Here is a 26,085-nt window from a genome sequence, read left to right as displayed (position 1 = left end):
ATTTAGAGATGTGAAGAGGCATAGGGATGTGGGCAACAAGGCATGCAGCCTGGATGACGGTTCAATTTTTCATTTAAGAGGTGGTGGAGAAGGGTAGCCTTCAAGTTATTGTTCATATTTGCCTGGGGCATCACACAGCTATGGCCATCTCTTCCTACAGAATATTCCATCTGTGCCAGAAATGCCTTCCACCCAGCAGAGTCTCCCTATCCTTCTATTGCACTCCAAAGGTGACCCTTATTTCACTCTCTCTTTCTGTCACTCTTTGTTGATGGCGTTCTTTCTTTACAGCTTATTTGTTTCAATACAGCCTTAAAATCTCAAATTTGTTTCTTCATTCCCCTCAAATCCTCATTACTGTAATGCGTTTGCATTAGGGTCAGAAGATCTGGGCAAAAATGCCCCAAACATGTAAAAATCAGAATTTATTCATACATTATTTTGTAGGAATGTATAGTATTTCTGCTTAAAACAGTCTTGTGAAAACCTTTATCCAATATATATTTTCACAAGACTGTGTTTTAAGCAGAAATACTATTTTTCGTTATAGAAAAGCTGCTGCTACTAGTTGCTGCAATGAATGTTGTTAAAGGAAGTCACAGTCGCTTCAGAAAGAAAGAGAAAAATCTCGGGTCTTGAGAGCAGTGTGACAGCGGCAGAGCTGGCAGCGGTTGCTATCAGCAGGGCCCTGCGGCACAGGAAGACACCCTACAGGCAGTGGTTTGAGCGCCATCCAAGCCTCAGATCTCCAGACTACTGAGAAATCAGACATACAAGCACAAACACACATGCACAAATGCTCGTTCCACTGGCCAGATGATGCCGGATGATTTTGTGATGGAAAAGGAGGAACATTTCTAATTACATGTGCATGTTTCTGTCATCATTTCTAAGAGACTCAACGGCCAACGCCGTAGTCTGACTTTCAAGAATTTCCACAAGGAAGTGCATTTCTGGAACTAAACTAGTGAGGCAAATCCTCTTATAAATCCTTTTAAAGAGCGTAGCGAGCAGGAGAAAGGAGAAGTTTCTCTCCGGCAAACATGTGCAGGTTGTTTGGCTGCTGTAGTAGGAGAGGAAAGACAACATTCTCCCTGACGGCTCTGTGCAGGAAGGGGCTGAATACTAATACAGCACAAGAAACACACACACACAAGAGCAGATGCTGACATACATGCATATACATACACATACTTGGAAACAGTTACAAACACCACACAATCAACTGATTAGCTGCATACATCTGTGAGTGATTCTTAAAAATGAAGGAAACTCCATTAATCATGGTAAAATCCCCGTAATGCAAGGTCGTGAGAGGCTTACTGCTTTTAGAAAATGGCAGCAACAGCAATATGACAAATGTTAATGAATTATAAGAATAATTAACAATTATTCCAGCAAGTAATATAATTAGCTTAACCACAGACTGTGTATGGCAAGCAACATAGGATCACGATATCACGTAATTCAATTAAAATGTTGAATTCATTGACATCACTATATGTTGATTAAATTTTTGACTCCACAAGGGATCAAAAATACATTTTAGTTCTCTATGAAAAAAAAACAAAAAAAAACAAATTCCCTAGTCTGATTGCTATTTACATATTTGACTAAATAACAGAGGAATGGGTCTGAGGATTGTTTGTCGATTTGCTCTGTGCTTTTTTCAATCTCCTTTGGGCAACAGATTGAATTAATGTTTATAGACACTGCCATGTCATACATGAGGAAACTAGAGATTGTGCAAAATAACAATACTTTTGCAATTTAGCTCTATAAACACATGGAAAGTTCAAAAAAAAAAAGAAAAAAAAAAAAAAAAAAAAAAAAAGAAAACTCATTTGTTGGCGCATCGGCTCGCTCTCTGGAGTCAGAGGTTCCCGAATGATAATTTGCCTCATTTACATCCTTTTTCCGTCTGAATAGATCTGTGAATAGATTCTGTTTACCTCTGGCCCTTTTGCTTTCCTAAGTACACACACATGTGTGTGTTTACACTAGATATGCCGTCCTGTCCTGCCCAAAGTAAATGTTAAAGCCTGTGAGCTAACATAAAACGCTTCCACCTTTTGCTCTGCGATATAGCCTAACCTCTCCCCCATAATCCATCTGTACTGCCCCATGCCTCCCCAAACATTATCTCCTCCCTCTTAATTAAGTCTTGGCTGGCTGTTCTGTATCCCAGCATTCCTGCTGCTTTGGTTATTAAGGCCCGCCGTATGGAACGGGTGGCCTGCCAGCGGCTGGACTGGCACACTCACCTGGGGCAAATGAGGGCATTTGATCCTACTGGGCCGGTGTCCCGCTCTCGCCTCAGGTGCCAGCCTGAAGTTGAAGAGCGCCTGCAGGGCACACAGAGCCGCCTGCCTCTTCGCCTGCTTCTTACTGCGACCCGAGCCCTCGAATATCCTGCCGTCCACTCGAACGGCCATGACGAAGCTGCGGTGTGCCCGTTTGCCCTGGACGCGCTCCGACAGGCAAGCGTATCGCAGGCCGGGCCTCAGGTCGTTGAGCAGGACGACCGGGCTGGGCTGGGTGGTGGGAACCGAAGGTGGGGGAAGGCAGGGATCTCCTTGCCTGGCGTGCACAACCATCAAGTCCAACGTGTGGCGCAAACGAAGGGCGCTAGACAGCAACTCGCTCTCTGCAGAGCGGCAGCCGTCAGGCTCGAAGCCTTTGAACAGCGTGTCCGGGAAATCAGCCTGGTCCGAGGTGAAGTCGGCTGCGGGGTTGCTCAGGCCGCCCATGGCCAAGTGAGCTTGCGAGGCGTTGGGAAACTGGATGAACGACTTCAGAGCCATCTCGGCTGCTTTCATCTTAGCCTTTTTCTTTGTAGGGCCGGTGCCCTCGAACGTGAGTCCGTTGACTTCCACGGCGATGGAAAAGAGAGGCGCGTGCACCGGTCCTGTTTGAGAGACCATCCTGTACTGTAGACCCGGTCTCAGCTCGTTCAACTGGACCAGGGCATTCTTTGGTGCATCGGACCATGCCAGTTTCTTGCAGTACAGACGCAACTTGCGCAAGTGTCCGTTATTGTCCTCCTCCAAAGGTCGCTTTCGCTTGAGGCCAGGCGCCCCGTCCCTGGGCGAATCGGACAGGAAGAGTGTTTGGCAGTCTGATGGAACAATAGCACAATCTTCCAAATTTCCTGTGTTACGGTTCTCCTTGACCTCAGCACTGCTGGTGCCTAAGTTGGAAGCAGAAATGATGTATTATTATGATCAAGGAAGTCATTTTGCAAAATACAAAACTCCATTCTGCCCACAATCTCACATGACCTGATAAAAGTCTGGTAGTTCATATACAAGTTGATATTAAAAACTGCCATTACCATCTCCAAAGCAGCTGCTCCTAACAGTTCCATATGAAAAAAGCCTCCTCTACTTAACTGTTGTAAAAATCCGAAGACAAATCCTCTAAAATGGGGCATTATCTGGCAAATCGCTCCGTAATCTCCCACAAAATTGGCTTGGAGTCCATACTTAAAGTGGGTACAAATCGTCTCCCCCATATACAATGCAAAGGAGACGCTCTTTTGTAATGCAGGAGAGCAGACGGTTATGAGATTTCAGTGTGTGAAAGTCTGATCACACATTAAAGCCTCTATTTCACACCCCAACTGTGTTGTGATGGAACCAAATGAAATTCATCTGTGAAAATAAACTTCAACACATGGATGCAAGCCTAAATTGTGAGAAAGGACCAAAATGTTGTTTTTGTAGTGCTGCCTGTCTCCAACTCTTATAGTATACTGTATATTGCATGTGTTCAAATCTAAATTAATTTTAAAAATCAATGTTAATTTTTGAAAGGGTTTGTGTAAGTGATTATGCATACTGACTCAATGTGTCCTCGTCTTCTGTGCAATTGGCTGCTGGGTTCATGTACTTGAAGGGGGCGATCAGTGCAGACAACATGTTCATTTTCTCTGAAAGGTAAAAAGGAAAAGAAAGATTGTGTAAACACAGCACATACCATTAATTAACACGATTCGTAAACACATGGTTCTTTCTTACAAAGTTAAAGATAGGCCCAAAATATATTCTGTGCTAATAAAACAAAAACACTAAAGTATGTACAATGAGATTACACAGTTGCAATGCCTCATTGTTTGCATACTTATATAGATAATGCTTCTGGTCTTTGTGGCAGTGGAAAGTGAGTTTCTGGTTGAGTTGCTGATAAACCAAATTGTGTTCACAGCCTCGTTTCCCTCTATATCCATGTGAGTGTGTGTGTTGTTAACACTGCAGGTTCCTATTAGGATCTCTGCTGGGCTCAACCCAGACTGTGGGGAATTCACAAAGCTGCCTGGACTCATAATTACATCCCACCTTTCTCAGCATCCCCTAATGATCAATAATTTTAATGGGCAGACAAAAAAAGAACCAAAGGTTTTACATGTCTATAGAAGAGAGACACTGAGTGAACAAAGAAGTGAAACGGTGTTCACTCGCATAGGCCACATGAAATGTCCTGGGTATGTAATGATTCAGAATGGGACGTGACTGTTTTTCTCTTTTTTTTTTTTTGTTTTTTTTTCAATTTTGACTTCCTTAGACAGTATAATAACAAATGCAAATTCTGATTAAACTATTTTGCATTTGACCTAGTTACAGTATGAAACCATAAACTAATAGCAATGACCCTTCAAGAAACAAACCTTCTGAATGCAAGTACATTGGGTACAAAAGGCATAGGCAAACAATATTCATGATTATTGTAGAAACGTGTGTGGGTTCATTTGACAGTGTAGTGTGCTGCAGGTCCCATACCAAGGCACCACATTATTATAGAAACATGGGGGGTGGGTTATTTTGGAGTATAAAGATTTGTACAGAGATTCTGCATCATATCCAAGCATCTGAATTTTTACAGAAACATTAGAGGAAGCCATTTTGACTAGGGGTAATACTGTATATAGACATACCTGGGGGCCCCAGAGCTAGCTAGGCACCAGAATATTATAGAAACATAGGAGTGGGCCATTTTAAAAGAAGGTAGTGTACAGAGATCCTGTATGGGGCCCCAGCCATACTTGGCACCTGATTTTTGTAGAAACATGTACAGAGACACCTAGGGGCCCCAGATTTATCTAGGCACTAGAATATTATAGAAACATTAGGGTGGGTCATTTTGACTAAGGGTAATGTACTCTGCATGGGGCCCCATATGTAGACATCTGATTTTTTCATGGGAGGGAGCTCTTTTTACCAAGGGTTGCATACACAGGCACTTGGGGGCCCTAGATCTATCAGAATATTATAGAAAAATCTGAGTGGGTCATTTTGACCAAGGGGTAGTGTACAGAGACTCCGCATGGGGCCCCAGCCATATATAGACAGAATTTTGTAGAAACATGGGAGTGAGCTTTTTTTTTTTTAATAAGGACATTATCTAAAGGCACCTCAGGAGCCCAAACTAAAGCACCACAATATTATAGGCTCTTGGTTGTGAGATCCTGAATATGGCCCCAGCCATATCTTGGCAATGATTTTTGTAGGAGTGAGCTCTTTGGGACATGGGAGGTGTACAGAGGGACACTTGGGGGTTCCAGTCCTATTTAGGCACCAGAATATTACAGAAACATCAGGGCGGGTCATTTTTAACTAAGAGGAAGTGTACAGAGATTCTGCATGGGGCCCCAGTCATATCTATGCATCTGTTTTTTTTTTTCACAGAAACTTTGAAGGAACCTGTTTTTTTTTAAAGGGGTAATATATAGATGCACCTGGGGGGGCCCAGAGCTAGCTAGGCATCAGAATATTATAGAAACATAGGAGCAGGACATTTTAAAAGAAGGTAGTGTACAGAGGTCCTGTGTGGGGCCCCAGCTATATCTTGGCACCTGCTTTTTGTAGAAACATGGGAGTGAGCTCTTTTGATTCAGGACAGTGTATAGAGGCACCTTTGGAGCCCACACCAAGCTAGGGACCAGAATATTATAGGTTCTTGGGGGTGGGTTATTTTGCCTGAAGGTTGTGTACAGAGATCCTGTATGGGGCCCCAGCCCCAGCTCTTTGGGACACAGATGGTGTATAGAGGCACTTCGAGCCCCAGACCTATCTAGGCATGGAATATCATAGAAACCTCTGGCTGTGAGTGTAGTGTACAGAGATCCTGCCATATCTAGACATTTGTTTTTTTTTTGTTTTTTTTGTAATAGGAGTGAGCTATTTTGACTCAAGACAGTGTACAGAGGCATCTGGGGGGCCCAAACCTATCTAGGTACCAGAATATTATAGAAATTCTGGAATGAGTCATTTTGACAAGGCAGTGTACAAAAGTCCTGTGGGGCGTCAAAGGACCCTACAGGACATATCTAGGTACCTGATTATCACCCAGATAGGGGATGGACTCTTTCTAGTCAGCGGAGGGCCCTGGGGGCCCCCAACCATACCAAGACAACAGACAATCTGAGAGACATGGGAAAACATGGAGTCAGTCCAAATGCTAGCACCTCACATATTTTCTCAGAAAATCTACTTTGTCATCATTTTGTGGCCGAGGTTTCAATCACTCACTTAAGAGGATCTGTTTGCAAGGGTCGGGAAGGGTTTGCTGTCTATTCCTCATCATAGTAGAGAAACAAAAACAATTCCACCACTTACTGCAAGTGGAATGAAGTGAAACACTTAAATGAACGAGTACAGTTTTAAAATTGCAACAAGGCGCAATACAATAAGACAAAAAGGTCAATAGAGTAACGTGCACCAAGCATTGTCACGTGAGTGTCTGAGGCACGTGTTGGACACGACTGCCCCCAGTGACTGGCAATAACACAATCTAAAAAGTCTCACCTATCAGCCAGCCATATGAAATCCCTCTTGCTTGACTGAAACGTGACCAAGCCCTGGCAGCAGGGAATTTTGACAACTCGTAATGTGTTGAGTGTGATAAGGAGCAGGAATCCAATTATTTTGCTTTCCCAAGCAGTGGTCAAGAGATTCTCTCTCCCTCCCATCAGAAGTGTGGAGGATTTATAGGTCACATATAGCACAACCAAAGTGCTGAATGTCAGCACATAGCAGCGAAGATACGGTAACTGCATTGTACATTTCCTGTGTGTCACTTCCTGAATGATGGCTGAGGAGAACAGGGCATGAATAAGTGATGGGAGGTGCTATCACTGTCATCAACCAATCACAAAAGTGCTGAGACAGACTCTCATACTCAGAGCGATGATGTGGAGGTCTCTCGAAGTTCAACGGTATCTAACAATTTCACAGCTTCGCCATCACTACAGAGCCATTAAAGGTTACACGGTTGACGTGACACCAAGAATCAAAGGAGGCCTGCAGGAAATTAAATGTGAAGTCTGTTCATCTCACAAATGAGAACGAGAGTATAGCGTACAGCTCAGTAAACTACGACACTTGGATAGAATACACAGCTACTCTAAATGGTATGGCTCAGGCTCCAACGTTTCAATGTCAGTTTGTGAAAGAAATAAAATTAAGAGTTTACAAATGAAATACACAGCACACACACCCTTTTTTGGAAGGGTTCTGATAGCAAAAAAGGAAAGAGATTAACAACAGAAACAAAAGACAGGCAGCACACATCAACCCAGACACAATCAGAGGAATCATGCTCAGTCAGTTGTCACCGGTGGTGTTTTGTGTTTTGTCATGTCAGCCTCGAGCACTTTGACTCGCCTGTCTGTGAAGCCAAACAATATGAGCAACTAGCTGGAGCTCTTAAAACCAATCCATTACTGCTGCCATGTTGAAGGAGGACAAATCATTATTCTCTCTGAACTACGGCTGTCACGAGACCAAGATTTCAGGGGTCGAAATATCACCATTCCTGGTAACAACTTCAAGACCACAGCAAAAACTAGTATGTTATTCAACACACCTGTTCAAAGTTAAATATTAATATATACGATACTAGTCAAAAGTTTGGATTTTTTTTTTTGTACATTTTTTATGTTTTCAAAATATGTCTCACCAAGGCTGCATATATTTGATATAAAATATAGTAAAAACAGTAATACTGTGAAATATTGATCCTTCAGAAATAATTTTAAAATGCTCAAAAAGATTATTATTATTAGCTATTATATAGCTTTTCTGCTTATTTATTTATTTACTTTTAACTGTGATACACTGCCATTCAGAATTTAAGGGTAAGAATTTAAAAAAAAATCCATTTGCCAAGGATGCATTAAATTTTTATTAATTTATAATGTTTTTTTTTTTTTCAAATAAATGCTGTTCTTTTGAATTTTCTTAAAGAATCCTGAATAAAATATATACAGTGTATAACTATCATATAACTAGACTCAAAAACTATTTGCAACATTTATAATAAGAACTCATTAATAACTAAGCACCAGTAATAATTATTAATAATTGAGTACTATCATATTAGACTGATTTCTGAAGGATTATGTGACACTCAACACTGGACTGATGGCTGTTGAAAATTCAGCTTTGCATCACAGTATTAAGTTACATTTTAAATATATATTAAAATAAAACAAAAAAAAATGTTATTTAAAAAAAATAAAAAATGCATCAAAAAATAGCAATACTGTTAAATATTATTACAAATAAATGCATTCTTGGTCAGCAGAAAAGACATCTTTCAAAAACACCTACAATTGTTCATTAATTTACTTACACTACGCCTACGTCATATGAAGGTTTGTATCACAGTTAGCCAAAGCTAGAAATTGTGGTTTATAAAATTTTAAATATGGATATTTTTGTTACACAAATGGATCAATACACTTCAGGAGGCTTTTATTAATCCCCCGGAGCCTTGTGGAGCAGTTTCTATGATGGATGGATGAACTTTACTGGCCTTCAAAATCTCGACAGCCATTCACTGCCATTATAAAGCTTGGAAGAGCCAGGACATTTTTTAATATAACTCCGATTGTGTTCATCTGAAAGAAGAAAGTCCTATACACCTAGGACAGCTTGAGGGTGAGTAAATCATGGGCTAATTTTCATTTTTGGGTGATATATTCCTTTAACCAACTTCTGGTAGTCCATAATATATAGCACACAATAGAATGTAGCTTTCTTGATTTCTTGATTGAAGTCATAATATTTATAGTCATTTTTTAGCATCAACTTGGTACCAAAGTACTTTTGACATCCTCCTCTGAACCAAAGAAAACAGCAAATGTCAGGTCAGAACCAGAGGCCTGGCACACAGCCATGTTGTCAGGAGACAGAGAAGAAGAGAGAAACGGTGTAAATTCAGAAGACGAGAGGGGCTTCGGCGCACCCTCCTCGGCTATCAGGAGCGAGCAGAGGTAATGAGCCAATCACATCTTCCCATGGCCCTCATAACCGTCAGGTCAGATGAGACACTAGAGACTCTATTCAAAAAGGCAGTGGGGAAATCATTGACTCTCTCCCCCTCTCTTTATCTCTCTCCTCTTCCTTTCTTTCAATCACTCTTTCTGTCTAGGAGACCACCGATTAAACACTGGTGAAGTGGCAAATGAGGGAGGCCGCATTGTCTCGCCATCACGCTAGGAATCGGCTTTCTGTCAGACTGCTCAGCTGGAGCTTGGCAGAGACACCTTTTGTGTGTGCTAACCATCTATGTGTGTGTGCATTTGGACTTACTTAGTGAAAGTTTGGAGACAAATTTGTCCCTAAAAGTTAGCTAAATCTGACAAAATCTCTCTTTGGGTACAGCCAGTGACATCCACATTAGAAAAAAACAGAACTATGATTAAAAAACAAAAGCAAAACAGAAGTTTTAAAGCTTTGATTCGAAGGCCCCATTTTGTCCAAAACGGTAATTCCAGACTGTAATTTCTTGCATTTATGCTGCAATTACAACAAAGCAGCTTGTTTTTAAATCTTATTTATGAAGAGAAAATGGGAAGAGAAAATTTACATATTAAATGCAATAACCATTATTTTTGGATTTTTAAAGACTAATAATTTCTAATCGTCCTTTGGTCCCTTAAATGTTTGCTGAGGCCCCCTAGGAGGATTATTAATCTCTTATATTCATATATTTAGATGGTACAAACAAAAACAATAACTTTATTGAACAATTTTTTGATTTTTTTTTTTTTTTTTTTTTTTTTTTTTTTTTTTTGTTGTTGCGCATAAAATTAAGGTTGAACCACTGATGTCACCTGGACTATTTTTACAATGTTCTTACTACCTTTCTGGGCCTTGAACGTGGTAGCTGCATTGCTGTCTATGCAGGGTCAGCTCTTAGTTTTCATCAAAAATATCTTAATTTGTGTTCTGAAGATGAATGAAGGTCTTACAGGTTTGGAATGACATGAGAGTGAGTAATTAATGACAGAATGCTACAATGCTACTACTAATTTAAAAAAATAAATAAATAAAAAAAATAAAATCACAAATGTTTCTCACTACAGAATAGCATGTTTTTTTCTCTAATGTCACAGCTCAAGATAGTCGGTAGTAAACAGAATTAGAATGTGTGGCTGTTCATGGTGCCATCACAAAGTCTGCGTTTTGACGTCATGTTGTGCGGCTCTAGAGTGATAAGTCACTCAAAGCTCAGCTGTTTGGCCTCAAAAATGGATGCAGAACTTCTATTCTTCACAGCATACCAGCACAGGCCAACACAAAAGCGTGTGCATCGTGGGTTCCAGGATCAGGCCGAGTGAGCAGACGGAGTGATATTTAGCACCTGATTAGTGCCAACAGAAGACATAGTGCACTGGCCATCTGCTTTACATGTGTTACTCTTTTCCATGCCAGGGACAGAGGTTTACCATACTAGCTGCTGCTAACGCCACTGTCCGCGGGCACCAATCCTAATCGCCCACCCACAACAGCTGTGGGCATCACAAGCCATCCAACGCAAGATTAAATTAACGTTATGAGATCAGCTTTTGTGCTTATTGGCATTATGTGTCACAATGTGAACCGGTGGGAGTGAGGATCAGTGATTGGTCGGGGCGGGCAAAAAGTCAAGAGGTCGTATGGGACGGATTCTGTACACTATGGTTGAAATATGTTGGGCCAGTTAGACTGATCAAAACTGATAGTAAAAGCATTCATAACATTAAATAAAAATTCTAACTTAAATAAACACTGTTCTTTTATATTTTTTTTTATTATGGTTCCCACAAAAATACAAAGTTAGCACAACTGTTTTTAACATTGATAATAATTGTAAATGTTTCCTGAGCAGCAAATCAGCATATTAGAATGATTTCTGGAGGATCATGTACACTGGAGTAATAATGTTAAAAATTTAGCTCTGATCACAGGAATAAATTTAATTTTACAGTATATTACAACAGAAAACAGCAATTTTAAATTGTATAAATATTTTAATAAAAATAATACAATTTATATACTTTTTAATGTCAAACACTCGTCGTGTCTTCCTCTTCCCGACCTCTGTTTTTTTTTTTTTTTTTTTTTCGGTTCATGACAGTTAGGATATGTCGAAAAACTCCCATCTCATGTTCTCCCTCAACTTCAAAATCATCCTATATCGCTGTTTTACCTTTTTGTTAAGGGTGTTTGATCTTTGCATGTTCACTTTGCAAAGACTGGGTCTGTACTTCTGCAGCAATGTAGGACGATTTTGAAATGATTTTTGAACTTGAGGGAGAAAATACGATCTGAGTTTTTCGACATACCCTAACTGTCTTGAGCCAGAATACACAGAGTTCAGGGAGAGCAAGACAAGATGAGTATTTGAGATGAAAAAGTGTTTAAATAGTATTTTTTAAATTAAAAATAACGATCGTTTCGCTAGATAAGACCCCAGAACTGCATTTTGGAAGTTCAAACGGTGTGGTTCCGGTGTGGCACCAGAGCATGGGATCCAGAACAAAAACGAAACTGTCAGCACAGTTTATGTTAAAATGAAAAGTCTAGCACAACCTCTGATTTACATGTCAACAATGTACTAAAAACTCAAAGGTTTTTCCGTTTCCTGTACTGTTAAAACGATCCCCAGATCACACAGATCTGCAAAAACGACTACAATCACTTGTTTACTCTTAATAACTTGCACCCGTTTTCAAAAGTTTACATTTCCAGGCCCCCAAAATGCTGTTGTTGTGTTAATGAACGGCCAAAATGCATAAAAAATGCTATTTTACATTCTAAGTGGACTTCAAAGGGTCCAACTGTATACAAGAGTATACAATTTTATCATCAGGCTTACATTAAAAACTTCTAGCTGTGAGTTAGGTTGTTCTGACGTGCAGACAAGACAAAGAGATCACTGTTAAACATCAAGGTTGCCATGTTTACTAAGATCTATTGGGTGATAAGAGATCCCACACTACATGAGCTGATGTACTTCCCAAAACACTCATTTTTAAATTCTTCTCTCGACTGTCAGAATGTCAGTTAGCTCAATCTCACCGCAAACACTGTCCGTGTCAGCACCACATGTGCAGTATACCGCTCTACCAAGAAAAACCTTTTTGTTAGATTAACAGAAACAGTGCAAAAGACTAACTGTTCGGGTTAGGGTTTGAACGAGTATTAAAGTTTGATGAAGCTGTTAAAAACAGCTCAGATCATGTGCGACTGATCTATTCCAATGACGCATCCAGATGATGTCAGTGGTGAAAAATATAAATCAAACTCTGATTTTATGATACAGGGCTTGATGGCCGACACAGACTCTCTTTCTCTGTCCATGCCTCCAAACTGGATGGTCGTGACGGCACGGCCAGTCAGGGCAAGATGAGACTGATCGCGGTTCCACGCCGCGGGCAGCTTCATCAGAAGGTGTCTAGGATTCATTCAGGGAGTGCTAGGGAGAATGAAATTGGTATCCTTCTATAGCTTCTATCGCCAGACATAGACACATTCACACACATGAAATGCCCTCTAGCCAACTTTGGCTGAAAAGTTCAGTGGAAATCCAAAAGTTACCCAAGAGCTACAACTTTTATGAGGCTTAAGGAGGGCAAGCAGAAAATCATACAAGAATAAACCTGACAAAAAGTAGAAATTTAATTAAATTAATTAAATGAAATGTTGAGTCAATAATTGCAATTATCACATACAGTTGAAGTCAAAAGTTTACCTGAATCTGCAAAATGCTAATTATTTTACCAAAATAAGAGTATTGACCTGAATAAGATATTTCACATAAAATACGTTTACATATTGTCCACAAGAGAAAATAGTTACCCTATTCATAGGTTTACATACGCTTGATTCTTAATACTGTGTTGTTCCCTGAATCATCCACAGCTGTTGTGTTGTCGTTGTTTAGTGATAGTTGTTAAGTGCTAACGAGTCCCTTGTTTGTCCTGAACAGTTAAACTGCCTGCTGTTCTTCAGAAAAAATCCTATAGGTCCCACAATTTTTGTATTTGAACCATTTCCAACAATGACTGTATGATTTTGAAATCTTTTCACACTGAGGATAACTGAGGGACTGATATGCAACTATTACAGAAGGTTCAAACACTTACTGATGCTCCAGAAGCAAACCTGAAGTTTTGGAAAAACTTTTGGAATTTAAAGATCAGGGTAAATTTAACTGATTTTGTCTTCTGGGAAACATCTAAATATCTTCGGTAGCTTCTGAAGGGCAGTACTAAAAGAAAAAAATAAGATATTTAGGCAAAATAAGAAAAAAAAAGTACACATTTTCATTCTATGCAAAAGTTTACACCCCTGGCTTTTAATGCGTCGTTTTTACTTCTGGAGCATCAGTAAGTGTTTGAACCTTCTGTAATAGTTGCATATGAGTCCCTCAGTTGTCCTCAGTGTGAAAAGATGGATCTCAAAATCATACAGTCATTGTTGGAGAGGGTTTAAATACAAAGAAATGACAAAAAAAAACAAAGAATTTGTGGGACCTAAAGGATTTCTCTAAAGAACAGCAGGCAGTTCAACAGTTTACGACAAACAAGGGTCTCATGAACAACCATCACTAAACAAAAAACTTCGGATCATTTAGGTAACAACACTGTATTAAGAATCAAGTGTATGTAAATTTTTGAAGATAGTTCAACTATTATTTTCACTTACAGACTGTATGTAAACATCTTTTATGTGAAATATCTTATTCAGGTCAGTACTAAATAAAAAAATAACATGCATTTTCTATGATTCCTGTTTTTTGGTAAAATAATTTTACCATTTTTGCAAGGTGTATGTAAACGTTTGACCTCAACTGGAATTCTGATCAAATTTGGGCTTATACACCTAAGTTATCTTAGGTATATCCACTGAAGATATACGGAAATAAAGTCTGTACATTGAGCAGTTTGGATTGAACTACAGAAATATCTGTATAAAAAAAGAAGAATAAAAGAAAGTGGACTTCAATTCACCTTGCAGACACAGTGACAGCAAAGGTAGCACTGGACTCAATGTAATAACCACCTCAGCTAACAACAGCCGTGCGTGTGAGTCAGCTGTGGACCCGCGGAGGCGTCGAACAGATGAACAGTTACACCGTCTGACAATGTTTGTTTTTAATCTGAGTCGAGTTCTCACACTCAATCCCTTCACCTCAGAGACTCGGCTCCATACATCACGCCGAATTATCAGATCTCCGTCTTTTATTCTGTCTGCTCGACACGCTTAGCCTCAGATCAACTGCGTCTCTTCCTTGTTTACTATTTCTCTCAGTGTCGTTCACAGGCCCCCACCCGCCATGCAACAATGATACGTTCTCACTCGCAAACCCTCTTCTCGCCTTTTCTTTTCCTGTCTAACACATCTCCGCGACGGCTTTCTCTCGGCAGCCTCCCCATCATCTCACATCTAACACTTCCCAGTTAGGCTTGTCAACCATCCCATATAATACAGAATCATCTCATATTTAAAGGAAACATATATGCGTTGAATATTAAATCCATACATCTCACAGTTCATGCCTTATTTTAGCATTTTACATCTAACTTTTAATAAAAAAAAAAAAAAAAAGTGTCAGTTTTCACCTCACCTAATTTGAGTGGCATAATTGGTATAAACACAAGAAATGTCCCTTATTTTCCTGGAAAGCAACTGAGTCAAGAGTCGTTTATTGCCCCCTGCTGAGGTTGGCAGCATTATTCCCAGTGTCTCTGTCAGTCAGTGTTTTCATTTATGAGTCCCTCTCTCCTCGTTTTCTTCACATGCATTCTGCTCTTGTTTTCTCTTTATGTTGCAATAACCGTCTGCATCTATTTCAGTTGCCGTCTGTACACATCTCTCTGCTTACTGACAAACACCACAGATATCTCTTCAAATATGGGCACTTTCATTTCACATGCTGTAAAAATTATTTTTAGAAGATTTCGGTAGTAGGTTTTAAAAGAAAATACTAGTTTGGGTTTTCTCATCGAACATTTTATGCAATTTCATGCAATCTGATGTGTAACTTGACATTTTTTTGCAACTTGTAACATTTAATAGTATTTTTTAAAGTGAAAATGACTTCAATATCACTTTTTTTTTAGTGCAAGGGATGATTTTGACACCCTTGCAATTCTGTCAGAAGATGCAACTCGTCTCTCAGAAAATTGTTCCAATTGCAAATGTTTTGGTATTCACATGCTTATTGTTTTTGTTTGCACGTAACAACAACAACAAAAAAGTCAAACTTGATAAAATTTCACACAGAACTCAAAAATGGACTGGACAAAATTATTGGCACCTTGTCAAAATTGAAAGAAATAATTGCTTTTCAAGCATGTGATGCTCCTGTAATTTGTATTCAGACATACCTGTGGCAAGTAACAAGTGTGGGAAATATAGTAATCACACTTGCAAGCAGTTAAAATGGAGAAAAGTTGACTCAGCCTTTGTGTTGTATGTCACACTGAGCATGGAAAAAAGAAAGAAGTGTAAAGTTTTCTGTGGATTTGAGAGAAAAAATTGTGGAAAAACATGGACAATCTCAAGGCTACAAGTCCATCTCCAGAGATCTTAATGTTCCTGTGTCCACTGTGCGCAATGTCAAGAGGTTTACAGCCCATGGCACTGTAGCTAACCTCCCTGGACGTGGACGGAACAGCTAAATTAATGAAAAATTACAGCGAAGGATTGTTCGAATGGTGGATAAAGAACAAATTTTAGCTGATCTGCAGACACAGGGTACGACAGTGTCAGCTCGCACTATCCGTCGCCATCTGAATGAAAAGGGACGCTATGGTAGGAGACCTTTGCTGACACAAAGGCATAAAAAAGCAAGACTAGAGTTTGTAAAAACTGATGTGACAAAACCACAATCCTCCTGGGAGAATGTACTGTGGACAGATGAGACAAAAGTAGAGCTTTTTGGTAAAGGGCATCATGGCACTGTTTACAGAAAAAGAAATGAGGCCTTCAAAGAAAAGAACACAGTCCCTACAGTCAAACATGGTGGAGGTTCAAAGATGTTTTGGGGTTGCTTTGCTGCTTCTGGCACTGGATGCCTTGTATGTGTGAACGGTATCTGACGATTACCAAAGAATTTTGGGGGGCAACGTAGTGGCCAGTGTCAGAAAGCTGCGTCTCCACCAGAGGTCAGGCGTAAGGAAATATATAACTTGATACTAAAAAACAACAACAGTGTTTAAATGTGTAAGAATTATTTACATTACATAAAAAAATTGTGTAATTTGGATACATAAATTGTGATAAACTTATCCTTAGCAAGACAAACGAGTTGGCCATTTTATTCCAGAAAGAGTTCTAAATGTCATTTCCATCACAGAATGCCATTAAATCCAATAAAACATATGTGATGTGGTGGAAATGACATTTGTTGATTCAGGAAAAAAATAAATAAAGAATGACAGAATTCTCTTGTGATATTTGCATATGCACTGTTGGACATTTATAATAGTCTGGTGAGAGTGTAAAAAGTGTGTATTTTTTTCTAAAAGTCCACAAGGACTAAAGCGCTCAAAGCTGACGAAACACCCTCACACATTTATGTGAGCAGTAATTCCGCCGTGTCCCGTCTCTTTTGTTGGGGCTGGAATGAGTGGGCCGCTTGGGCCCACACTGGTCCAGATGGGGCGCGGTTCTTTCTTTTTTTTTTTCTGTCGGCTGTTCCGTACCACGGCGCCCACCACATCTGTTATGCAGCGCAAAGCATCTTCTCACTAATTTGTTTGTCAGTACATATTGAAGGCACGATCTGTCATTCTGCCATGCTTTGGTTGCGCCGTGATGTCTGTAGACATGGCTAGTCATAAGTTTCAGGCGCCAGTCGCCAGGGACCTGCTCAGTGACGGCCCTCTGAGCGGAGAAAATGAAAGGGGGAAAAACAGAGAAAACAAAAATGAAAAGTACTTCATAAAGGAGCCTCCCACACATCATTCCCAGAGTGTAACAGCCCAGTTTAGCTAGACAACAAGAGAGAAGGCTTCAGCGATATTAGAGACAATTTAAAAATAAGCCGGTTCATGCTCTGATCAGATTAATTTCATAATGGCTACTATTAATATGCTCAGAGAAGACGCCTGACCTCTTTAAAACCCATTTTCAACCATTAAAAGACACACAATGCATAAAGAACAAACTGTTCAGAAGAAAACTGCAATACCGTTGCGTATCGGATGACAAAAACATTGACTGTGAGTTTGTTTGTACGTGTGTGTGTGTTTAGAGCACAGATAAAGTCTTTAAACGGTCGCTCGCTCAGCCCTTTACTGCCTCTCTCCAGCCCGGCTCCTGTTTTCCATTGCTTTTCCAAATCCCAGAGCAAAATTGCAATAAATGCAAACTGACAGTTCATAATATCCCATTTCCAATCGCATGCAGTGCGCTAAGTGCGTTTCTGAGTCAATTAAAAGAAGTGTTTGATGTTGATACATTGAGACTTTCAAATTACGGCGCGGCCCATATATGCGGGTGGATGTGGCTTCCTGTGCAGGACACCGATAAAGACCAGAGAGACACAGAGAGACTCATGATGTCTTGAATCAAAAGCAAGCTGTTTTAAAACACAGCACTTCATTAAGTGCATCTTTAAGTACAGTGCTAATAAAAAAATACAATTGGCAAGTGTGATTTCCAGAAATTCTTTGTTAAATATGCAAAGGTGGGGGAAAAAAAGGGAAACTGTGGATGGCATATTGGGTGTCTGAATATTTTATAGTTCACAAGTGTGCATTTTAATAACGAATCCTAAAATTTCAACCAAGAAGTTGAACTTACATAATGAAACATTTAAAAAAAAAAAAAAAAAAAAAAAAAAAAAAAGTAATTATAAAATGTAATCAGACACTTTTGGGAATGCCATTTTAATGTTTATTACTGCAAAAATCTGTTAAAACAACAAAAACAAAACAAACAAAAAAAACAACACAGCCTCTTAATATGACAAATATGTTATGCTGCTAACATGTAGTTGTCCTTTTCATGACTTTTTAAAAAAAAATATGAAGAGAGGTTTAGAAAATGACCTTTTCAATGTGCTTATACAAATAATTGAAGGAAAACTGCAGGCGGAAAAGGAAAGACCAGGTAAACGAGAAGTTACTGCAGATCTGAAATTGCTATGGCATTCACTGAAATAAATCTGCCACCTCTTAAAAAAAATTACCTAATGCATTCATCAAAGGCCAGAATCATTGATAAGACGACACAGGAACCATATAAATGTCTTTACAACAGTGATTCAACTGGAATGTGTCATACATGTTAGGCTTATTCACATTTCTGCCTATTCAAACGTTGCTCCTTGTAAAAGCCAGCTTGTCATCCACTTTGACGGTCATATGAACTCAGAATACTTGGAATGTGCATGACTCATTTAGACTGATACTCTTATGCTGCTTTTAGTTTGTTTTTAGAGCTTGACAAGCCCTGGCCACTGAATGCTTTTTAGTTTTTCTTCTTAACAACTTCTTATGTGTTCCATGGAGAAAGTCAGTCATACTGGTTTGGAATAACATAACAGTAAGTAAATGGTGCCTGAATATCTGAATACGGGTGAATTATCCCTTTAACAATGCTGAATATAATAAATCAGCAGCACTTGTTTTAATTTGTGGCTTCATACAAGGGTGAATAAATAGCATCTGTTTGTGTAGTGAGGCTGAAGGATGTAATAATAGTAAATGCTAAAAGCGCAGTTGTTATATTCACTAATCACCTGAATCCCTCTGCAAATGAGGCATCAGGTGTGGGAAATATAGTCCAGCCTGCATCCCACCTGTGAATCTGTGCAAGGCCTGAAACACGCTCTATGCAAGCGTGAGAACACAAACCATTCTAGTTTTGTAATCTCGATTATTTGCACAAGCGCATGAATTCTCAGTGTTGCCACAAGGGGTGCTCTATAGTCTATGGTCAAGTTTCTCTTTCTCAGATCCACTGAAGAAACAATTTAACTTTTTCCCTGCCAAACACAATTTCTGGGTTTCAACATTTTCACTGTTATACATTTGGGGGGGCTATTACGCATCTCCTGAATGAGTTCAGAATCTTCCACTCAAAAACACAGACGAGGAAGACGCAGACATGTGCGATCTCATATGTAAGCAGATGCGTATGAAAAATAACGCGATCATCAACAATAAACATCATATTAAAGAAAATTGCCTAATGTTACTGAGTGAAATGTCAATCCAGTAAGTGGTAAGTGACTGTGCTTTGGGAGTGCTTATGGAAGTGATCTACTTCATCTTTGCTTTGATCATCATACTGAATATGATCCAGATTTAGTATGATAAAACATGGTTTTCTCAGCATTTTCTCAAAATGTTGCTTTAAAAAAAAAAAAAATAAATAAATAAATAAATAAATAAACTCACCTACATTCAAGTGCTGATAAAAAAAAAGAATGCTTGAATCTAAAATAAAACAGATTTTATTTTATTTTCTTTTTTTAAGTAGAGTCTGATTGATGTATGGCATGTTCAGATATTCATACAACAAAATATTATGGGAGTCATGAAATTTTAGTGAAACTTTTAAAAAAAATAAATAAATAAAAATAAAAAAATAAATCAATTTCACCTTTAAAAAAAAAAAAAAAAAGCTGCCGGGGAAAGAGTTAAAGACAAACCTGCAGTATTGTAGTTATGTTGCATGTTTCTTCAAGACTGTTTTGAATCTGTACTAAAAAAGGTCATTAATATTCATTCACTTATTCTTTTAGTACACCTTTCTGCTGATTATGTACATCAACTGAATTTATGTTTGTGTTATGTGTAAGCAACTGAATCATTCACTCAACAGACTCACCAAGAAATTAATTAATTAATTAATTAATTTATTTATTTACTGAATAGATCAGTACAAAAGAAGAGATACAAGCTAGAGTGTTTGTTTGTTTGTTTATTTAAATAATTTTGTATCAGTTACCAGTTCATACTGGATATTTAATTGTCTATGCTCATTTCTCTATTTTTTACACTTAGATCCATCTTTGCTATAAACTAAAATACGATTAAAATTAATCTTTAACAGTGCTAATAATTAACACTATTAAATGTAATATTTAGCAAATCTTAAAATGAATATCAATCTTTCATACTTCATATAGTAATGATGTGATGACTAAATTCAGTTCATTAACTTAACTAAATTCTTTAATTTTTTTTAAATGTATTTAGACAAAATGACATTAACAATGAGCCATTTACTTGCTATAACATTTAAAAAAAAGTGTTTTTTTAAAAACACTAATAATTTAATAGTGTTAAATGTAATATTCAGAATATCTCAAAAAGAGTATCCTTTTTCTTGTTACATAATAATTGTTATGATTATTTTCACTAAGGATTTAATTAATTAATTACTTTTTTTTTAACTTTTGTGTTTTATTTTTAAACATACTTCAACTAAAATGACATAGCGTTTTAAAAATTTCACCATTTATCAGCCACCATAAATAAACAGTGGCTTATCATATCAGTCCAGATTTCAAGAATTATATCATTGCATCATTTAAAAATTCTTTGTTCAGTTAAAACATTGTCAAAAACACATTCACATGCAAAACACAACTACCATGAAGCAAGTTCCTAGAAGCGCACACAAACACTCTCAAATGTACAAACACATACTTCACCTAAATTGCCCTGGCTTCAGATGAGCACGATCTCAGTTGCTTACTTTAATATGGAGTCAAATGCAACTAATCAAACACACTCCAGTATCACTCAAGCAAAAACCAAGACAAATTTAGCCAGAGTGTTCTGAATAATATAACTGGAGCAGTTCTATATGTAGAGACGTTAAAAGGCTTTTGCTGTTCTTTCTTCTGCGACCAGCTCTTCAGGATTACTGATGCAAAAAAACACACTGGTTTCTTCTAAAAAGTCTTGCCGTATTTCTGTCTCATGACTCACACACTGACACTTTTTTTGAGGTGGCTATCAGGTCGACATCTGATGAAATAAAAATTGCCTAATGCTTCATAATGCACTTCCTTATTCACATTATGTATCCAAAATTAGCCTCAGTGAGTCACCGAATGCGTTGTAGCGGAATTTAAAACAAGCTAAAATGCTGCCGGATAGTCCTTCAATGACAATATTGGCAAATTATCGTACTGACGTGTTACATCAAAGCCCTTATGATGTCTAAATGTGTTTTTAGAAGTCATCAACAGTCATAGAGCAGAGCAGCGCCATTAGCGGAGCCTGAAGAACTGGGAAGGGTCTCATTTGCTTCAGTTCTTTCACTTTGATTGTGGAACACCTGACTTATGTTTGCTCTCATCTCCTTCCTCCTTTGAAAGCAAGAGAAACCGCTATTTTCAGAACCCTACAAATCATTCGGCTACATTAAGAAGAGTAAAGCCTCCGAAACCACGTGAAGAGCTCTCTGTTCCAGCGTCACGCCTGGAGACACGGATCAGAAACCGACTCTTGAGGGCACACTTAGTTTGGTTTGTCGCAACAAGCTGGTATTTTAAGCGCTGGGTCATATAAGTCGCTGTTGTTGCATTCCGGCAGAGCTGGAAAAAGAAGGAGTGCGTGCGAATAGTCCTGATGCTTCTGGACAAGTTGCCGTAATTGCTTTCAAAGCAGATGAATCTTAAGGCCACTCACAATCAACAAATTATAGAGAAATGGGCGCCTGATGAAATAAACAGGGTTCTTTGAATGGTTTCTGTTCTTAATGCTTTTTTTGGTGCCATTTCATGTTTTGCATTTTGTTAGCTTAAGGATACCAAAACAGACAAGATGCACACTCTAATTTTCATTGGTGCCTTTTTTCGTCTTCAAGTCCAAATCATCCAATATTAATTCATTGCGTCCTGCATCGTTCCACAACAGGATCTGCATAAATGCGGCCGGAATTAAATCAACGTGAAATTGACCCTTCTTAATACACATTCCCAATCTTATTGTGCATGATTCGTCAGTGCATGTTCATTTAAAGAAAATAAACAGCCCCTTTTACAAACCAATCAATTTCCAATGGATAAAATCCAGTCCTGCCTTTTTTTTTTTTGTTTTGTTTGCTTCTCATCAAATATCCATTTCACCCAGGACAGGTGAAAAATGGGCTGCCAATAACACTGACAAGGTTAAACCTATTTACCTTAATACATATCTGTTTGTGGACGATTCATGTGTCCAAATTGTTCAAAGTATATACAAAAAGTTTACCATTGCAATTTTTAATCAAAATGTAATAACATGCACCACCTCAGAAATTATTTTTCTTTTAAATCATGTGACAAAACCCTTCTCATCAACCAAACAGCTCTGTTCTGGTAAGTACCACCCACTTTTCATAATCCAATTCATTCCACATGAACAAAATAAGGTCCAGCCACATATTAACAGGTTTCACTTGGAAAATGTCATATTATGAAAGTAAAATGGGATGTTGTTCAGTAAAAATTTAATGCGTTAGGAAACACATTTTGTGATGCACATTCAAGATAATGATGGAATTCTGGGTGTAAGCTGACCACATATTTCAACAGTCAAGATATTCATATCCAATTAAAAGCTGCACAAAAGACACATGTCCCATGGGCACTGTCGCTCCAAAGCAACTTCGGTTTTCTAGCGCAGAGGACATTTTTCTCCTGCCTCTCTCTATTTGACCTCTATAAAAGTAGTCAGTGGTCTCTTTAACCCTGAAACATTCTGATTTAATGTGGTCTGCACCTCTCCACCTCTCTACGAGTATGATCAGTAAAGAGAGTGTTTATATTGCTTTTGCAAGCATACTACCAACAACCAGCTTTAAAAACCTCCCATTCACACAAATGACTAGTGTTCAGCCAATAAACTTAATATTCAGAGAGGACCAAATAAAAAGTAGCCTTAAAAGGTAATATAACTTTGAATTAACAGAACTGACTACTAGTTAACCTGTTTGTGCTCTGTATTTTTTTTTCTGTTTACTGGGATATCATACCATTAGCTTTGCAGCATGTGCTAACGCCAAACTGTAGAGAAAATGTGTCAAGCATAAACATATGCAGAACATTTTAAATCAGCTTACATTTTAGTTAGGATGCTGTTTTTAGAAGTTAGACAGTAGACAGAAGATTTTAAGGCGGCTCACCAGGGTTTCGAACCGTGCCAATAATTGTTTAACAACAGGATATGAAATCATTTTTGAACTGCCTATTATGAATCGTTTACACAGCAATGCACTAAAAACTGAAAACGTTTCTCCATTGCATTTTTTTCACATACAGACAACAATGTTGTCAAAGCAATCTCTGTTCACATGGATCCGCAAAAATGAATAAAAACGTTGTATTATTCATGCGAGGCCAGTAGTAGGTGATGTCACTTTGTACATGTAAAGGAGGCCAACTAGTAAGAGCTGTGTGGGAAAACCTCACTCTCCTGACCTCAAGAGGTGCACTAATGACTGACAATAAAGACCATGGTCTTCAGCATCTTTGTTAGATTGCCCATCTCCCATGCCATAAATACCAGTTTGAATCCCACTTAGAAAGAGTGTGGCGAGTTGAACTGCAGGGGTTACATTGGTGTTGTGACCTGGATCGGAGTGAGGTTTAGGGGGGTATGGCAACCAGCTGGTAGAAGCTGTGTGGGAAAACCTCACTCTCCTTATCTCAAGAGGTGCACTAGCGACTCATGTTAGAGGCTGCAGATTTTAATGTTCTTGTTAGCACACTCACCTCCTATGCTGGCGAGCTGGTTCGAGTCCCACTCAGAACAACAGTGAAGCGGGGCAGTTACAGACTGGAGGAGTTACATTGGTGCCATGACCCAGATGGGAAAGAGGTTTAGGGGGTAAATGTAATGGAGGAAAGCTATTAGAAGCTGTGCGGGAAAACCTCACTCACCTGACCTCAAGAGGCACATCAGCAACTGATGATAGATAATGAGTAGAATCGGAGGGGTTACACTGGTGACGTGACTGAGATGGGAGTGATCCCCTGATCTCGAGAGGCACACTGGCATCTGACATTACGGGCTGCGGTCTGTAACATCCTTTTCAGCACAGCCACTTTCCATGCTGGAAACGCCAGTTTGCTTCCTGCTTGGAGCAAACATGGCAAATAGAACCTGAGGGATTATGTTGGTACCATGGCCCGGATTGGAGTGAGGTTCAGGGGGGTGAATGTAACGAAAGCCAGCTAGAAGGAGCTGTCAGGAAAACCTCACTCCCCTGATTTCAAGAGGTGCACTAGCAACTCACGTTAGACGCTGCAGTCTTTAGCATCTTTTTTAGTACACCAATCCTGCTTGGAGCAAGTGTGGCGAGTAGAACCAGACGGGTTACATTGGTGCCATGATCCGAATGGGAGAGCGGTTTAGGGGGGGTGAATGTAACGGAGGCCAGCTAGTAGGAGTTGTGCGGAAAAAACTCACTCCCCTGATCACAAGAGGTGCACTAATGACTAATTTTAAAGGCTGTGGTCTTTAGCGTTCTTGTTAGCATGACTACCTCCCATGCCGGCAACCCAGGTTCAAGTCCCACTCTGAACAAGAATGAGGTGGAGCGGTTAAGACCAGGAGTTACATTTGTGCTGTGACCTGGATGGGAGTGAGGTTTAGTGGGTGAGTGTAATGGAAGACAAAAAATAAGAGCTGTACAGGAAAACCTCACTCCCCTGATCTCAAGAGGTGCACTAGCAACTAGCAACATTAGAGGCTGCGGTCTTTAGCATTCTTGTTATCATGCCCACCTCCAATGCTGACAATCCAGGTTCGACTCCCACTCTGAACAAAAATGAGGCAGGGTGGTTAGGACTGAAGGAGTTACATTGGTGCTGTGACCCAGATAGGAGTGAGGTTTAGTAATGGAGTGTAATGGAGGCCAGCTAGTAAGAGCTGTGCAGGTAAAACCTCACTCCCCTAATCGTAGTCTGCACTAGCGACTGATGCTAGAGGCTAAGGTCTTTAGCATCCTTGTTAGCACACCCACCTTCCATGCTGGCCTGAATCCTGCTTCAAGTGAGGCAAGCAGAACCGAAGTGTTCACATTGGTGCCATGACCCATATGGTGAGGTTTAGTGGGTGAGTGTAACGGACAACAGCTAGTAGGAGCTGTGCAGGAAAACCTCTCTCCCTTGGTCTCAAGAGCGACTGACTTTTGGGGCTGCAGTCTTTGGCATCTTTGTTAGCGTGCCTACCTTCCATGTTGGAAAGCCAGAATCCTGCTTGGAGTGAGTGTGGTGACTAGAACCTGAGCGGTTGCATTGGTGCCATGACATGGATGGGAGTGAGGTTTAGGGGGTGAGTGTAATGGAGGACAGGTAGTAGGAGCTGACAACCCAAATTACTAAATCTACTCGGAACAAGAATGAGGCGGTGTAATTAAGACCGGAGGAGTTACATTAGTGCCATGACCTGGAAGACAACAAATAAGAGTTGAGCAGGAAAACCTTACTTCCCTGATCTCAGGAGGTGCACTAGCAACTAACATTAGAGGCTACAGTCTTTAGCTTTCTTGTTAGCATGCCCACCTCCCATGCCAGCGACCCAGGTTCGAGTCCCACTCTGAAAAAGAACGAGGCGGAACAGTTAGAACCAGGAGTTACATTTGTGCTGTGACCCGGATGGGAGTGAGGTTTAGAGGGTGAGTGTAAAGGAAGACAAAAAGTAAGAGCTGTGCAGGAAAACCACACTCCCCTGATCTCAAGAGGTGCACTAGCAACTGACTTTAGAGGCTTGCACTCTTTGCCGTCCTTGTTAGCGAGCCCACCTTCCATGCCAGAAAGCCAGTTAGAATCATGCTTGGAGCGAGTGTGGGGAGTCGA

At 39.4% G+C, this 26,085-nt stretch overlaps 1 protein-coding gene across 1 annotated transcript in view; it reads right to left on the bottom strand.

Annotated features, from left to right (window-relative positions):
* Positions 1 to 26,085, bottom strand: part of adarb2 (adenosine deaminase RNA specific B2 (inactive)) — a 188,110-nt gene that overhangs the window by 64,439 nt on the left and 97,586 nt on the right. Inside the window, exons 2-3 of the mRNA XM_051098702.1 lie at positions 3,845 to 3,931; positions 2,265 to 3,190 (exon numbers count right to left, since the gene is read on the bottom strand). Coding sequence (XP_050954659.1) covers positions 2,265 to 3,190; positions 3,845 to 3,931 — 1,013 coding nt within the window. The remainder of the gene's footprint in view (positions 1 to 2,264; positions 3,191 to 3,844; positions 3,932 to 26,085) is intronic.

Source organism: Labeo rohita, chromosome 24, assembly GCF_022985175.1.
Source record: "Labeo rohita strain BAU-BD-2019 chromosome 24, IGBB_LRoh.1.0, whole genome shotgun sequence".
Classification (NCBI taxonomy): domain Eukaryota; kingdom Metazoa; phylum Chordata; class Actinopteri; order Cypriniformes; family Cyprinidae; genus Labeo; species Labeo rohita.
The sequence above is the reverse complement of the archived record's forward strand: the minus strand, read 5'-3'. Positions and strand labels throughout refer to the sequence as shown.